Below are 15,733 nucleotides of genomic sequence, written 5' to 3'. Positions count from 1 at the left end.
GGATTAGGTCAGATTGTAGAGGACGTTTTCAGTGACAGTCTCAGGCAGCTTTGCCTTTATTCAGTGAGTAATGGGGCACCATTAACAGTTTTCAAATAGTGGAGTGATATTTTTTTTTTCCCAAAGAAGACCAATCTGGCAATTGCATCTTAGGTAGAAAGGCAGGGGAACAAAGTTGAAAATGGGTGGTTAAAAGGCTTTTTAAAGGCCTGCTATTTGAGGCTAGCATGGTTTGATTCCAATCCTTCTGGAGGATGAGAGTATAAAATAGAAATCCTTGTCAAGAATTTTCCATCTTATCATTCTATCAGTCTCCACTAATGGCTTCCTCCAATTGGGGAATTTGGAGTTCTCTATGATAATGTCATAGACTTATGCTTTAGGAATATCCCTTTGGCAGTTAAGTGAAGGATGAATTTAAGGAAAGAGAAAATTGAGGCAGAGAAACCAATTAGAGGGCTATGGTAATCATCCAGGAGAGAGGTGATGATAGTCTAAATTAGAGAATAGACCAGGTAAATGTAGAGGAGTAATAAAGCCAGAAATATGGAGGTAGGATTGGTAAGACTTCACAAGTGACTGGATGTAGGAGGTGAGGATGTATCTGAGGAGTAAAGATAAGAGTTGACCCTAAGGTTGTGAACCTTGGCAATGAGAAGGATGTTGGTAACTTTAACAGAAACAAAGAAGTTGGGAAGAAGGGTGGGCTTTGGAAAGACAACAAGTTCTGTTTTGGACATTCTAAGTTGGGTATCCATTTGTAAATGTCTAATAGAGAATCAGTGATGCCAGACTGGAGCTTGGGAGAAAGACTAGGTAGAAGGACAGATAGATAGACAGACAGACAGACAGATAGATACATTGATACATAGATGGATGGACAGATAGGGGACTCTTCTGCATAGTTTACAATCATCTGCAATTATCATTGAACCTAATGGGATCTGATGAAGTTACCAAGAGACAAATATTGTAGAGATAAAATAGAAGAGGGCTGAGAACAGAAGCTTGGGGGGGGTACACCCCCAGTTAGGGTCTATAACATGGATGATGATCTTGCAGTGGAGGCTGACAAAGAATAGTTAGACACATAGAACTGAGAGAGAGGCATCATGAAAATCAGAGAGGAAAAGGTTTCCAGGAAGGGAAGGTGGTCAACAATGTCAAATGTTATAGAGAAGTCAAGAAGGGAAAAGATTGAGAAAAGGCTATTAGATTTGGCAATTAAGAGATCATTGGTAACTTTGGAGAGAATGGAGAGAATGGTGGAGTAGTAAAGTGGAAATACCACCTCTTGTTAAGTGATAAACCAATTTGCAATGGATTGAGAAGTGAGAGGAAAGTAACTCTGATGAGTATAAAGCTAACGATGAGCTGGTGGCTTGAGGCAGCTGGTGGCTCAGTGAATAAAGCGCTGGGCCTGGAGTCAGGAAAACCTGAGTTCAAATCCAACCTCAGAAACTTATTAGCTCTGTGATTCTGAGCAAGTCACCTAACTTCTCTCTGCCTTAATTCACTGGAGAAGGAAGTGGCAAACCACCCCGGTTATTCTTTGCCAAGAAAGCCCCGTAGACAGTCTGGTGCACTGGGTCACAGAGTCAGACACAGCTGAACAACAACAGGCAAGGTTATAAGACAGGCTCATCACCCACCAATTATGAATGTTTATTGAATACATGAATAAGGGTGCTTAGCAAAAGCAAGTTGAGAGATTATTGGCCCTTTCTAGAAACCAAAATTTTCTACTTAAAACAGTTTTTACTTAAAAACCAAATGCAGTGCCTCAATTCTAGCTAACACACAGCTGCAGGTTGAATGAGCTTAGTTCCAACCTTCAAAGGGCAGACAATCCCTAACCCATTGATGTCGGAAGAATTTCAGCATTTTTCCACCACAAAAGCCACTCTTCACATTTCTATTGTGTCTTCACTTTAGTGCCGTGAACTTTGAGAACGTTTCCCTTCCTAGTTCTCACAGTTTGGGGGCACACCTGCAGAGTGACTGACTTGGGTGGGAGAGGGTTCTGAAAATACCTTCATTTGCATGAATTTTTGTTCAGCCTTGCTCCTCTGTCTTTGGTAAAGTTCCAGGGCCAACTAAGGCTTCCTGTTGTCCTTCAGCCAGCAAAAAACAGACTGCCTCTAGAAAGGCAGCATGGTGGAACAGAAAAAAACACTGGATTTGGAATCAGGACCTGCGTTCGAATTCTGATTTCCCTATCTGTGTGAACCTGGAAAATCACTTTACTTTTTAGGGACTCAGTTTTCCTTGTCTAAAAAAATAACAGTTGGACCTCCCTAAAGTCTTTTGTAGATTTAAACTTCTTATTCAGACTCTCTTTGGCTTAAGATCCAAGTGTTCTTTATTTTTTTTATTCTTTCTTCTCTCCTCTCTCATTTTGCATTCATTCACCAGGTAATTACTATATGCATAGGACTAGGTACAAAACCAAAACTGTCCCTGCCCTCAAGGAGCTTGCATTCTGTGGAGGGACTTACATTCTATTTTTTGCTCATTCTCCTTGACCTGCTCGAGAGGCCTTCGCCTTCCTTCTTTACCTCTCCACATTCTCCTACTTGGCCCCTCGGACCCAACACAAATCTTACTTCCCCAAAAAAGCACATTATAATATCTAGAGCTGGCATGAGTCCCAGATGAAATCTGGTTCAATTTCCTTCTTTTATAGATGAAGAGACTAAGACAAAAAGAAATTTAATAATGTGACTGATGTCATACAGGTAATAAAGTAGAAAGGATAGAATTCAAAATTGCTTCCTCTGGTTTTGATCTGTCCACTATACCATGCTGCCTTTCACTGGAATCGTAATCAGAAGGAAGGAAAGAAGGAAATAAACATTTATTAACCGCCTTCTATGAGTTAAATATTGTGTTAAGGACCTTACAAATATCTCATTTAATCCTCACAACAACCCAGGGAGTTATTATTATTATGGGAACTATTATTCCCATTTTACAATTGAGGAAACTGAGGCAGATAGAAGTTAAGTAACTTGCCCAGGTAGTAAATAACTGAGTCTGCATTTGAACTCAGGTCTTCCTAACTTCATGCCTAGCTCTCTATTCATTGTACCACTTAGGGCAAAGGACCTGGGTTTGAAACCTGCCTCTGCTATATACTATCTGTGTGACCTTGGGCAAGCTATCTGACCTCCATGTACTTCAGTTTCTTGTCTGTTGCATAAGCACCCTCTCATTTTACATATAAAGAAACTGAGGCCCACAGAGATGAAATTACTTTTCTAAGATCATATGGCTAATAACTGTTGCATTCAGTTACCGAAGCCAAGTTTGAGAGATTTTTCACAATGGGAAGACTAGTGTCTCTCAGTGTTCAAAGATCCCATGGATTTTGTGAAGGTGGAAATCACAAGGTACTCACATGGAACTTTCCCATCCCTGCCCACACTGTTCCCATCCATGGCCTTATTGCCCCAGCCTGACCCGATAGAGAACATTCTGTTAAAGCAGCAGTTACATAGAACGGAATGAAAGAGAACACTTCTAGGTGTCCATTTGATAGTGGGTACAGGGAGCATCTCGGACAGGCTTTTGGCAAGTCTTGCTGAGCTGATGTAATGTCTTGGTTTGATTTCTCCTTCCTATCATAGCCTTTTCTCCCTCCCTTCCACCCACACATCCTACTGAGCAGGTCTGAGCTAAGTCACTCTTTTTGCAGATAGGATTTTTTTTTTTTGGGTGAGGCAATTGGGGTTAAGGTACTTGCCCAGGGTCACACAGCTAATAAGTGTTATGTATCTGAGGCTGAATTTGAACTCAGGTCCTGTTGACTTCAGGGCCGGTGCTCTATCCACTGTGCCACCTAGCTGCCCCCATGAAGATAGGATTTCACCTGGCTATTTTCTATGCAAACTCAGAATGAAAAAAAAAAAGAAGAAAAAAAAAACTTTGAAACACAGCATAAAGAAATGTCAAGTCCAGGTTAGGAAAAAATGCCAATAAGAAGATACAAAGGGTTTAGAACTAGAAGGGACCTTAAAAATCATCTTGTTCAGGTTCTTCATTTTACAGGTTAGAGAACAGAGGCTAGAATTATATAGAGGAAGTAAGTAAAAGAGCTAGAATTTGGATATTGGTCATTTGACTCTTGACTCAGGGTTCTTACCACTATTCTAGGCTCCCTCTGGGCAAATAGAGGTCCGATGAGCCTAAACTAGTGTGGTCTAGCCTAATCTTCTAGTCTACATTATTCTAAAGAAATTATTTTTTTCTCCTCATTTCAATGAGTAAAGGCAAGGTGGGGGGTGGGAAATCTATAAATGGAACATTCTTCGGACCACCCCCAGCCTCCCACTGAGATCATCTAATTACATAGGCCAAGTCTTCTTTGTCTAAAATAATTTGAGACTGCAAGAAAAAGAATCCAGCTCAGTCTGAAGGGCTGTGTGCAAAGGATGACCACCTGCAGTCCAAGCCCTCTGAGCTTGACAAATTTTAACTCTGAAACATGCATGCACACACAGCTGATACTGCCTTCCTCTGAGATTTTCTTCCATCTAGTCTGTATAGATCATGTATGTAACTAGCTATTTATATATTGTCTCCCCCACCAGAATGTAAGCTCCTTGAAGGCAGGGACTGTTTTTGCCTTTCTTTGTATTCTCAGCAACTGGAACAGTGTCTAACATGAAGTAAGGACTTAATAAATTCTTGTTGATTGACTGTTTCACATATACACACATGCACACACATACATGCACAAAGAGAAGAAAGCAAAGACCTCATTGAACCCCTAATCAGCCCAATGAAAGGCCTAATTTTATACAGGAAGTTTTGGCTTCTTGGGCCATGTTGAAAAGTCATACTGAATCTACAAGGTGTATTCCAACTAAATAACTTGGCAGCTATAAAAAACCAATCATATATGAGGTAGGAGGGACAGAGAAAGAGGGGAAGCAAAAGCCAGATCTCCAGGTACTGCCACATGCACATAAGGAAAACCATTTTTGCAATTTCCAAAAAAGGGCACTTAGAAAGACCATGCTATGTATTAGGCATCAAGGGATACAAAAATCAATGAGACAGTCTCTGTTCTTAAATATGGTGTGATAAGACACACACGCACACACACACACACAACATAGGGTTAACAATTCCTGCAGTGTCTAACTCATTAGACTATAATAATAATCAAATCAGTTAATATTCATGAAGTTCATTTCTGACATTGTAGAAAGACATTGGATTTAGAGTTAGAACACCAAAGCTAGTTCTGACATTTTTTTACTTGCCTGACCTTGGGCAAGTCACTTCTCTCTGAACCTCAGTTTCCTCATCTGTAAAATGAGGAAGTTGGATGAGGTAGTCTCCAGAGCAGGGGTTCTTAACCTGGAGTCCATATATACCAATAGCCACATGGATAGACTTTAGGGGGTGAAATGAAATAATATGTGTAAAGCGTTTTGTCAGCCTTAAAGTGCCATATTATTAATGTTAGGTGTTTTATATTTGGGGGTAGCTAGATGGCATGATAGATAGAATACTGGACCTGGAGTCAGGAAGACTTGAGTTCAAATCCAGCCCCAGACATTTACTAGCTGTGCAGCCCTGGGCAAGTCACTTAAACCTGTTTACCTCAGTTACCTCATTTGTAAAATGAGGATATTAATAGCACCTACCTCCCATGGTTGCAGTGAGATCAAATGAGATACTAATTGTAAAGTGCTTAGCCCAGTTCCTGGCACATATTAAGTCCTATTTAAATGCTAGCCTATTATTATTATTATTGTTGTTGTTGTTGTTGTTGTTGTTATGTCTGCCACAACAGAATATGAGTTCCATGAAGGCAGTGAGGGTTTTGATTTTTGTCTTTCTATACCCTGAGCCCAGCACATTTTCTGGTACACAGTAGGTACCGAATGCTTAGGGACTGATAGATATACTCCCTAGAGTAGAAGATATGTCTTTGCAGGGGCATCAGAAGAGACAGTTTTCAGGAAATCTGAAATAATGAGTGCTTGGGAATGATTTGGACAAGGCAGGTGGAGTTGACAGGGGAATTGAGGTGCCAAGGAGAATGGAATGAGCAGGGAAAAGAGAATCCAACAGAGGTAGCTCTTGGTGCATTTGATAAAGAGACCTTGTGTTTATCTTACTGGCCACAGATCAGTTGGCACTTTTGTAAGAGCACAGCAGTAACTAGGGCTGGGCAATCAGGGCTCTGACCTAGGACCCCAAAATTTAGAGGACACGGGCAACATTTGCAATCAATCTCTCAACAACTAGAAAAAAAATGCCATTCAGCTTCTAGTTAACAAGATTACTCAGTTCAAATAGGAAGAACACCCCATCCTGCTGCAACACCTCAGGTGAGCTCCTCTCCTTTCACCCCCTCTACCCATCTCACATTTCATTCCACTTCCCCTGGTGCAAAATTTTCAATAGTTAGGCCTCTGTGCAAAGCTGTGGGTGTTCATCTGAGCCACCTGCTACAGAGTAAACTGAAAGCTGGGATCAAGGTACCCAGACTACAGCCGTGCCTCTCCCTGCATGCTACCGGCAGGCTGAGACCCACACCGCTGCTTGTCCAAAGAAGTTACAAGGCAGTAGCAGCCAGCCTGTGTAGACTAATGATGGTCATTTCCCCCATCTTTCATAAATGCCTAGCTGAATGCTTCTATCGTATATTAGAAGTGTACTGAGTCACAGGATCATGGGATCACAGAAGCATCAAAGATGCCCTAGTCCTTGCTTTTGTGACAGGGCATCGCCATTGCCCAGGTCTGTTATTATGAGCTATGCCTTTAGCACCTCCACCAGCTTGCACAGTAGTCCTAATAAAAAAAGACTTTCTTTTCTCCTGGGGTCCCCATGAACCAAGGGAGTAAAGGGAATGCAAACACAGATAAGAAAGGAAAGCCACAAGGAAACACCTCCTGCAAAGTTACACAGTTCTTCACAAAAAGGTTCCAACTGGCCTGTTGGTTCACTACATCACAAGGGTCAGGCTGGGAACACCGGCCCAGAATCCTAGGCTAGCTCTGCTCTATTAGTTGACTACAAGCAACTGCAGGCAGCTAGGTAGTGCCACAGATAGAGAGCTGGCCTGGAGTCAAGAAGACCTGAGTTTGAATTTGGCCTCAGACATGTACTAGCTATGTGATCCTGGGCAAGTCACTTAACCCTGTTTACCTCAGTTTCCTCATCTGAAAAATGAGCTGGAGAAGGAAATGACAAATCACTCTAGTATCTCTGCCAAGAAAACCTCAAATGTGGTCACAAAGGGTCTGAAATGACTGAACAACAACAAAATATTGCAGAGGGGAAGAAGGGTTGTTGCTTTCATTATCATAAATGACAATGGTTGTTGCCTTCCTGCTCCATAGATCAATTTTCCCACCTTCTGGATTGTGTTAACACATTCATTCATTCATTCGTTCATTTGTTCGTTCATTCATTCATTCAGTGGTGCAGTGGATAGAGTGCTGGGCCTGAAGTTAGGAAGACCTTAATTCAAATCTGGCCTCAGACACTTACTGGCTGTGTGCAAGTCACTTAACCTCTGTTTGCCTCTGTCTGTCTCAGTTTCTTCACCTATAAAAAGGGAATTATAAGAGCACTTATGTCCCCAAATTGTTATGAGGCTCAAATGAGATATATTTGTGAAGTGCTTCTGGCAAATAGTAAATGCTACCTACTGTTATTATATTAAGCACTTACTGAGAGAAAAGCCCAGGCTAGGTGTCGTGGCAGGACACAAAAATAAATAACAGTCCCTACCCTCTTCTTACCATGGCCGCTGCCACCTTCCTTGTTCAGGGCAAAGGTTGGCAATGAGTTGTGAAGGAACAGGGGATTGTGCGGAACCTCAAGAATGCTTTCATGATAGAGAGATGCATGATATGGAGTTGGAAAACGTCCTAGTTGGGAAACAGTGAGTGAGATATCCGTGTTTACAGATGCTTTCTTCAGCTTTCATTATGGTTGAATCAATAACTCACCAGGGTTCTGATACCAGCCGAAGGGATATGTTTTGATTTCACTGTCAGGAGGGCTACAGTCCGAAATACGCCAGGGGCCTTTGGTTTCTTCACTGCATGTCTGGAATCCTAGATTGCCCAGAGTAAGGCACAGTACCTCTCCACCTGGCAAACAATGACCATAAGAGGAAAAAGGGTCATCATGATGACCATTTTCATTGGAGAAGAGAAAGCTCACAGACCTCTAGGAAAGAAGAAAGGGTATACAGGTAGGGTTTTGTACTAGAAAGACAAGCATTGGACTTAGGCCAGAAGACTCAGTTTCTGTCTTCTTCGCTGTATAACACTACATGCTTTGCCCTTCTGAGACTCAGTTTATTCGTCTATGAGATGGGGAGAAAAATACTTGAACTCTTTACCACATAAGTTTGTTTTGAAGGAATTACTTTGCTCCTGAAGTACAAAAGAAATACAATCTGTGATTATTCTAATTTCCTATTCATAATCTACCATCAAGTGTCCATTGAATCCAAGGAAGACAAAATGGTGGAATATTTAAGGGGACGGTGAAGAAGTTGTGCCTAAATTGAAGTCTTAGAGTTTAAATTAGGTTTGTTATGTAATTATCTGGTATCTCACAGGGATGCTTGTCACTTGGAGTGAAAAGGATTGGCTTGAACAGTTTGCACAAGATTACATTTTATAGAAAAATAACTTTGAAAGACTTTAGAAATCTGATCAATGCAAAGTAAGATAAACCATGAGTCTAAAGGACTGATGGGGAATCACGCCATCCACCTTCCGCCAGAGAAGAGATGGACTTAAAACCCAGAGTGAAAGATGTTTATTTAGACATGGCCAGTGAGGGAATTTGTTACACTGGGTTTATTGTGAGAAGTTTTTGTTTTTATTTTATTTTAATTTTCTTTTTTTTGGGGGGGGAAGAGATAACAAAAACTTATAAGTAAGCTTAAAAAAAAGAAGAAAATCAGGGCAGGTAGGTGGCACAGTGGATGGAACACGGTCCTCAGGAGGACCTGAGTTCAAATCCATCCTCAGACACATAACACTCACTAGCTGTATGACCTTGGTCAAGTCACTTAACCCCATTGCCTAGCCAAAAAAAAAAAAAGAAGAAGAAGAAGAAAATGACCTGTTCTCCACACAAGCATCCACCACATTACTAAACTGTTCCCTCACTCTATGGTGGTTGCCACCTTTGCTCTGAGCATTTGGGGCACACTGCTCTTTTATGGAAAAGACTCTTCAGTGATATCTTACTGGATCTTTTACTAAATCAAAAGATGAGGCCAGGTCAAGGGCTTGGGGTCTCTTTTCACCATGTCACAAGGGCAGCCAAACCATGTGAAGGAAAAAAATCTTTGGAAGGCCCAGGGTAGCCTACCTTCTGTCTGGGAAACATTGAGGAAGCCAAAGCCTTTGCAGCAGGGATCAGCATCACACCTTCGTTCACATTCAAAGAACCTAGAGAGGAAGGAAAAACAATCAGGTTTTTCTAATTTTGCTGTTGTTGTTATTGTTGTTTTTATTCAATGAGGAAACTCTATCAATACAGTTAGCAACTGGTCCACTGTAATACACCATGAAACTTCAGGTTTTCCTCTAGGACCCAGAAACTGTGGAACTTGATCAATCAACAAGCATTTATTGAGCACCTACTATATGCCAGGCAGACACTGGGGACATAGGCAACAGTGAAAAGTTCCCGTCCTCAAGCAGTTTACATTGGATCTGAGCCATAACTTTTATTCATTCGTTTCAGACTCTTCCTTACCCTGTTTAGGATTTTCTTGGCAGGGATAACATAGTGATTTGCCATTTCCTTCTCTAACTCATTGTACAGAAGAGAAAATTAAGGCAAATAGAGTAAAGTGACTTGCCCAGGGTGACACAGCTAATAAATGTCTGATGCCAGATTTGAACTCAGGAAGAGGAATCTTCCTGACTCCAGGCTCAGTACTCTACCTACTGAGCCAAGTAGCTGCCTGAGCCATAGCTAGGCCAGGATAAGTAAGGCTATGCCTCAGGTATTAAAAGGGGTACTTTCTCCCTAGGATCACTCATCCCACAGCAGTTACCACCCCTGCATCTCCACTGCCTTATGGTCCTCTGCCAGCCTGCCTCTGAGGTCCTGACAGTCAGGATCTCATCTTTATAATGTAACTTCATCCCAACCTAGGTAAAGATTTTTCTGGGGAATTTGATCCCCTCTCCCAGCACCTGAATTTATGATCAAATTGTAGCAGCTCTAGTCTGTATTGTCTACTCTGCTGCTGATATTGCACCTCATCTCCACCATCTTGGCATTTTTTCCTCTAGGTAAAAGAATTTCTAGTTATGCCATTAATGAACTTGATGCCCCTGGATGAACTGAATTTAAATTGGCCAGACTTTCTGAGAGCCTGCTAACTCATACCTAATCTAATTACTTGTTGGCTTGTCCTAATTCTCATTTGGGGAGTCTGGGGTCCTTCACTGTCCAAAGAGCAGAACATTGTCTTCAATGCATTTCAGCAAAGTTAGGTGCCTTCTACAGAGCAGGTGCTTAAAAAACTGTTTATTGCATCAAGTTAAGCAAAAGGATAAATGGTCAAAGGATATGAACAAGTAGTCTTCAGACAAAGAAATCCAAGCTATCTATAGCCATTTGAAAAAAGCTCTAAATCACTGTTGATTAGAGAAATGCAAGTTGAAACAACTCTAAGGCACTACCTCATACCTATCAGAAATGACAAAGGCTGGAGGGGATGAAAGGAAAATAGGTTCATTAATAAACTGGCTGCAGTAGTGAACTGGTCCAACCATTTTGGAGAACAATTTGGAACTATGTCCAAAGGGCTATAAAACTGTGCATACCCTTTGACCCAGCAATACCACTACTAGGTCTGTAACCCAAAGAGATTAAAGAAAAGGGAAGAGGACCTATACGTACAAAAATATTTATAGCAGCTCTTTTTTTGTAGGGGCAAAGAATTGGAAATCAAGGGAATGGCTGAACAAGTTATGGTAATGTGAATATGATGGAGTACTATTGTGTTATAAAAATGATGAGGGAAGCAGTTTAACTGATGCAAAGTGACATCAGAAGAATCAGAATATCACTGTGCACAGTAACAGCAATAATATAATGATGATCCACTGTGAAAGGCTTGGCTACTCTGATCAAGACAATGACACAAGATAATTCCAAAGTACTCATGATGAAAAATGCTTTCTACCTCCAGAGAGAACTGATGAGCTCCGAGTACAAACTGAAGTATAATTTTCTCACTTTATTTTTTGCTTTTAAAAATATATGGCTAATATAGAAATATGTTTTACAAGATTTCACATGTATAAATGACATATTGCTTGTCTTCTCAGTGGGTAGAGGAGGGGGTTGGAGGGATAAAGAGAACTTGGAATTTAAAATTTAAAAAGAAAAGAATTTTTAAAATAAATAATTGAAATGCTTTAAAAAGAAATGCAATTGAGAAATATTTACTAAAATAAAATACAATATAACATAAACAATTAAGCAAAAGGAAGGAGACAGGAAAGTGGGAAGTATATTCCCAGATTCATTTGTCTGGAGTATAGGATACATGCAGTGGAGCTAGATAACAAGCATTTATTAAGGAAGGGAAGGGAAAGGCAGAGGGAGGGGAAGGGAATAAGCATTTATTAAGCACCTCCTCTGCACCAGGCACTGTGCTGAGCATTTGACAACTATCTCATTTACTCCTCATAACAACTCTGGGAAGTAGGTGCTATTATTATCTCCATTTTACACTTGAGGAAACTGAGTCAGACAGAAGTTAAATGAGTTGTTCAGGGTCACATAAGCTAGGCTCTGATCTCAGCTTTTGGTTTAAGGAAAGAGATTGAGTGTTTGGGAAGTCAGGCCCAGAGCCAAAGAATCAGTGCCCTATTATATTCATGGCCTGAATGTCTGCCCAGTTGGGCAATAAGCAGTTAAAGATTATTTATCCTTTTCTTCCCCATTTAGCCAATGTGTGACCACATTCTAAGAGTTGATCTTTGTCTTACAGATCTGTTTCCACATCTTCAAAACTAGACTTAAAGCATCAGGCTATCACAAGACCATCGCTTTCTTTTATCACATGGCAAGATACCAGCTAAGGACAAGAGTAAATATGAAATCCTCAGATGGAAGGAGATTGCATGAGCTTCTACATAGCCTTATCATAGAGTTTCCTCTCCGGTGGGATCTTTGAGCTCTTAGACCTCTGCAGGCTTCTGTGATGAGGTTCATCTTCTCTCAATCAAGAAAATAAAAACCACCGGGGTAACACCTTACCCATTAGAAACAGATTTTCTTGTCATAGGCATTTTGCTCCGTACAGAAATCCCCCTCAGTACTTGGAATGGCAGGCGAGTGTAAAATGCCTTCACTCTATCTCCCAATTCAGCTGTGTAGAGGAAAAGAGGAATTATTAATATGAGGAGGAATTGTAGCACCCAGAGGAAATCTGATGTGAAAAGAAAAATAATCTAATTAAAGGGTATAGAAAGAATTTCCAAGCTTAACTCAGAAGAGGGTATTTGTACCAACCCAATAAATGGATCTGATGAGATGAAGTATATAAAATAATTTGAAAATCTTAAACACTAATAGAAAGGCCAACTCAGTTGTTGTTAAGGTTGTTAATATCAATAGCAACATCACTCTTGCTCTTCTCACTTAATATTTTGTGGAGTTCAGATAAAAACAGACCTGAGTTCATGGCTAATATGGAAAAGTGTTTTGCATGATTGTAAATGTATAATCTATAGCAAGTTGCTTACCTTCTCAAGGAGTGGGGAAGGGAAGGGAGGGAGAGAATTTCGAATTCACAATTTTAAAAATGAATGTTAAAAATTGTTTTTACATGTAATTGATGGGGGGAAACAGTCCCAGGATTGTTGAGTCTTTATCCTGCAATGTTTAATGTTTGGCAGACTGGGTAGGTAGATACAATGATTATTTTTTGTAGATGAATAAGAGGGAAGGAATAAGTATTTAAATGTACATTATGTGCCAACACTGTGCTAAGTACTTTACAAATACTATTTCATTTGACCCTCATAACAGCCCTTGGAGGTAGGTGCTATTATTATCCCCATTTGACAGAGGAGGAAACTGAATCAAACAGAGGTTCAGTGACTTGCCCAGGATTAAACAACTAATAAGTGTCTAAGGACAGATTTGAGCTCATGTCTTACTGATTACAGGCCCAGTGCTCCATCCACTATACCACTGAGCTGCTAGGAGTGTTGAGATGTAAGATCTTCTAAAGTAAGGTCTATGAAAACATCTTTGGGGCAATCCAAATTCTTTCTTAATTACTGTGTGCCATGGCTATCTGTACCAGACACTGTGCTGGGTGCTTGGGTTACAAACATAAAAAAATGAAACAATCTTCCTTCTAGCTATAATGGCATCTCTTCACATCTTAACACCCTTAAGTTTTCTTGTCTCCAAGTTACACATACACTCTTAGTTCATTCACTGGTTCCTGTCATGATAAGCAGATCCCTTACTATCCTGGTCACTTTCTTCTGGCAATTCTATAGTTTGTCAATGTCCCACTTAAAACAGAGCTTCACAACAGGTTTCATTTATGGCTTGACTGAGGCAGAGTACAACAGAACCATGATCAATCAATTGATCAATTAACGAACATTTATTGAGCGCTATGTGTCAGGCACTGTGCTAAATGTTGAGGATAGAAAAAAAGGCAAAAAAAACCCCCAAAAAAACCAGGCCCTGCCCTCAAGAAGCACACCCAGTATAGTGCCCGGCACATAGTAGGTGCTTAAGAAATGCTTGTTGAATGACTATTTACCAAGAGATAGAAAGACAATATAGGGCATCTAGGTGGATAGAGTGGATAGAGTGTCAAGCCTGAAGTCTAGAAGACTCATCTTTGTGAGTTCAAATCTGACTTCAGATATCTACTAGCTGTGTGACCCTGGGCAAGTTGCTTAACTCAGTTTGCCTTAGTTTTCTCTTCTGTAAAATGAGCTGGAGAATAAAATGGCAAACCACCTCATTATCTTTGCCAAGAAAGCCCCAAATGGGGTTACAAAGATCCAGACAGAACTGAAAAATAACTGAACAAATTAATTAATACAATTTAAGATTGTGTTACTTTAAAAAAAAAAAGCAACTCCTCATATTAGCTATTGATCCGCTGTTTTTTTTTCTTCTGTAAAAGCAGGTCTTTCATGTCATCTATTATTCTGTCCTGTCTTTTTCCTGATACTGATTCTGACATCCAGGGCCCTTACTATTCCTAGAGAGTGCAAATATTGTCATCCCATTTTATAGATGATGGATTCCATGACAACTTCAGCAGCAGACAGGTCAATAAGGACAGCACGCACCTCAATTGAGTGCTAGAAGCTCAGATTAGGTCCAATGACATGCTGACAGTCATAAATGTCTAGCAAACTTGACATGACAGATCTCACTGACATAGCATTAAAAGAGAGGCAAGATCTGATTTCTGAGAAACAAAGACAAATGATTCTGCACCAGTTTTTTGGCCCTCATGGAGAGGACCTTTGGAACCAAAAGGTAGAGTAGTTCTGTCTTGGGGCCCAATTTATTTTTTAGCATTTGAAAACTCTAGCAATAGACTCCTTAAAAATTGGTAGTTTCCTTTTTGTATTTGTACCCCCAGAAGAGCGTCTGGCACATAGCAGGCTCTTCATAAATGCTTACTGACTGATTGGTTGAGATTGCTAGTGAGGGAGCTAATTAGGAAGTGATTGATGCTCCCTTCAGGGGCAGCCAGGGTAGAAGGAGAGACCAAACACAAACGCCCAAGGGTCACAGACAGAAGAGAAACGAGGAACCCTGGAGGTCATCTACTCCAGACAGACCCCTTATTTTATAGCTGAGGAAACTGAAACCCAGAAAAGATACTGATTTAAGTATCGATTATAGACAAGGTGATACAGTCTAAAAGAATACTGGCCTCAGATGCAGGAAGGCTTGGTTTTGAATTCTGTCTCACATACTAAATAGCTGTGTGACCCCAGACACTATTATCACTTAACCTCTTTCTGCCTCAGTTTCCTGATTTGTAAGATGAGAATTAATAACAGTACCTACCTCACAGAGTGGTTGTAAAGATCAAACAAATTATGTGTTAAATCATATATTCAAATTCCTATGCAAATCTCAAACTTCTATATAAAGTGAACTAGTATTATTAGTAGTACAATTCACATGTATATAGAATTTAAATGCTAACAAAGCATTTCCCTCAAAAAACTTTAGTGATGTAGGTAGTCCTGGCACAAGTTGCTTCCCTTTACTTGACCTCAGTTTCCTCATCTGCAAAATGGGAAGAATAACATTTGCTCTGCTTGCCTCACACAGATGGGGGGACAGATCTGATAAAATTAATTATGTGAAAGTATTTTCTAAACTATAATACAAAAGTAAGTTGTTTTATATACCTTTCAGTATGATAGAGAGGTGAATTATAGGTATTATTGTAAGATTAAATTAAGGCTTTAAGTAAATTTGGAATTAAGCTCAGCTGACTGAGCTTGTTTTCACATGTGTAATGAGGGTGTGGGGTATGCTATCTCTCTGTAGCATTTCATTCTAGGGGAGCCCCCCTGACATCTTTGCTCATGGCTTTCTGGTGAAGGGAATGTCTGCAACCTTGGGAGTTTTGGAAGGTTGGGAGGGAACCATAGCCCAGACCAGGTATTACAACCTGCCTAACATCAAGTGCCTTTAGGAGCAAGGAGCA

The 15,733-nt window shown here is 40.4% G+C and overlaps 1 protein-coding gene across 1 annotated transcript in view; it reads right to left on the bottom strand.

Annotated features, from left to right (window-relative positions):
- The window catches only part of TG (thyroglobulin), a 371,783-nt gene that overhangs the window by 197,916 nt on the left and 158,134 nt on the right, over positions 1-15,733 (bottom strand). The window contains exons 32-34 of the mRNA XM_027845510.1: positions 12,280-12,391; positions 9,364-9,443; positions 7,980-8,123 (exon numbers count right to left, since the gene is read on the bottom strand). Of these exons, the coding sequence (XP_027701311.1) occupies positions 7,980-8,123; positions 9,364-9,443; positions 12,280-12,391 (336 nt within the window). The remainder of the gene's footprint in view (positions 1-7,979; positions 8,124-9,363; positions 9,444-12,279; positions 12,392-15,733) is intronic.

The sequence above is a fragment of the Vombatus ursinus genome, unplaced genomic scaffold, assembly GCF_900497805.2.
Source record: "Vombatus ursinus unplaced genomic scaffold, bare-nosed wombat genome assembly UNPS02014973.1, whole genome shotgun sequence".
Classification (NCBI taxonomy): domain Eukaryota; kingdom Metazoa; phylum Chordata; class Mammalia; order Diprotodontia; family Vombatidae; genus Vombatus; species Vombatus ursinus.
The sequence above is the reverse complement of the archived record's forward strand: the minus strand, read 5'-3'. Positions and strand labels throughout refer to the sequence as shown.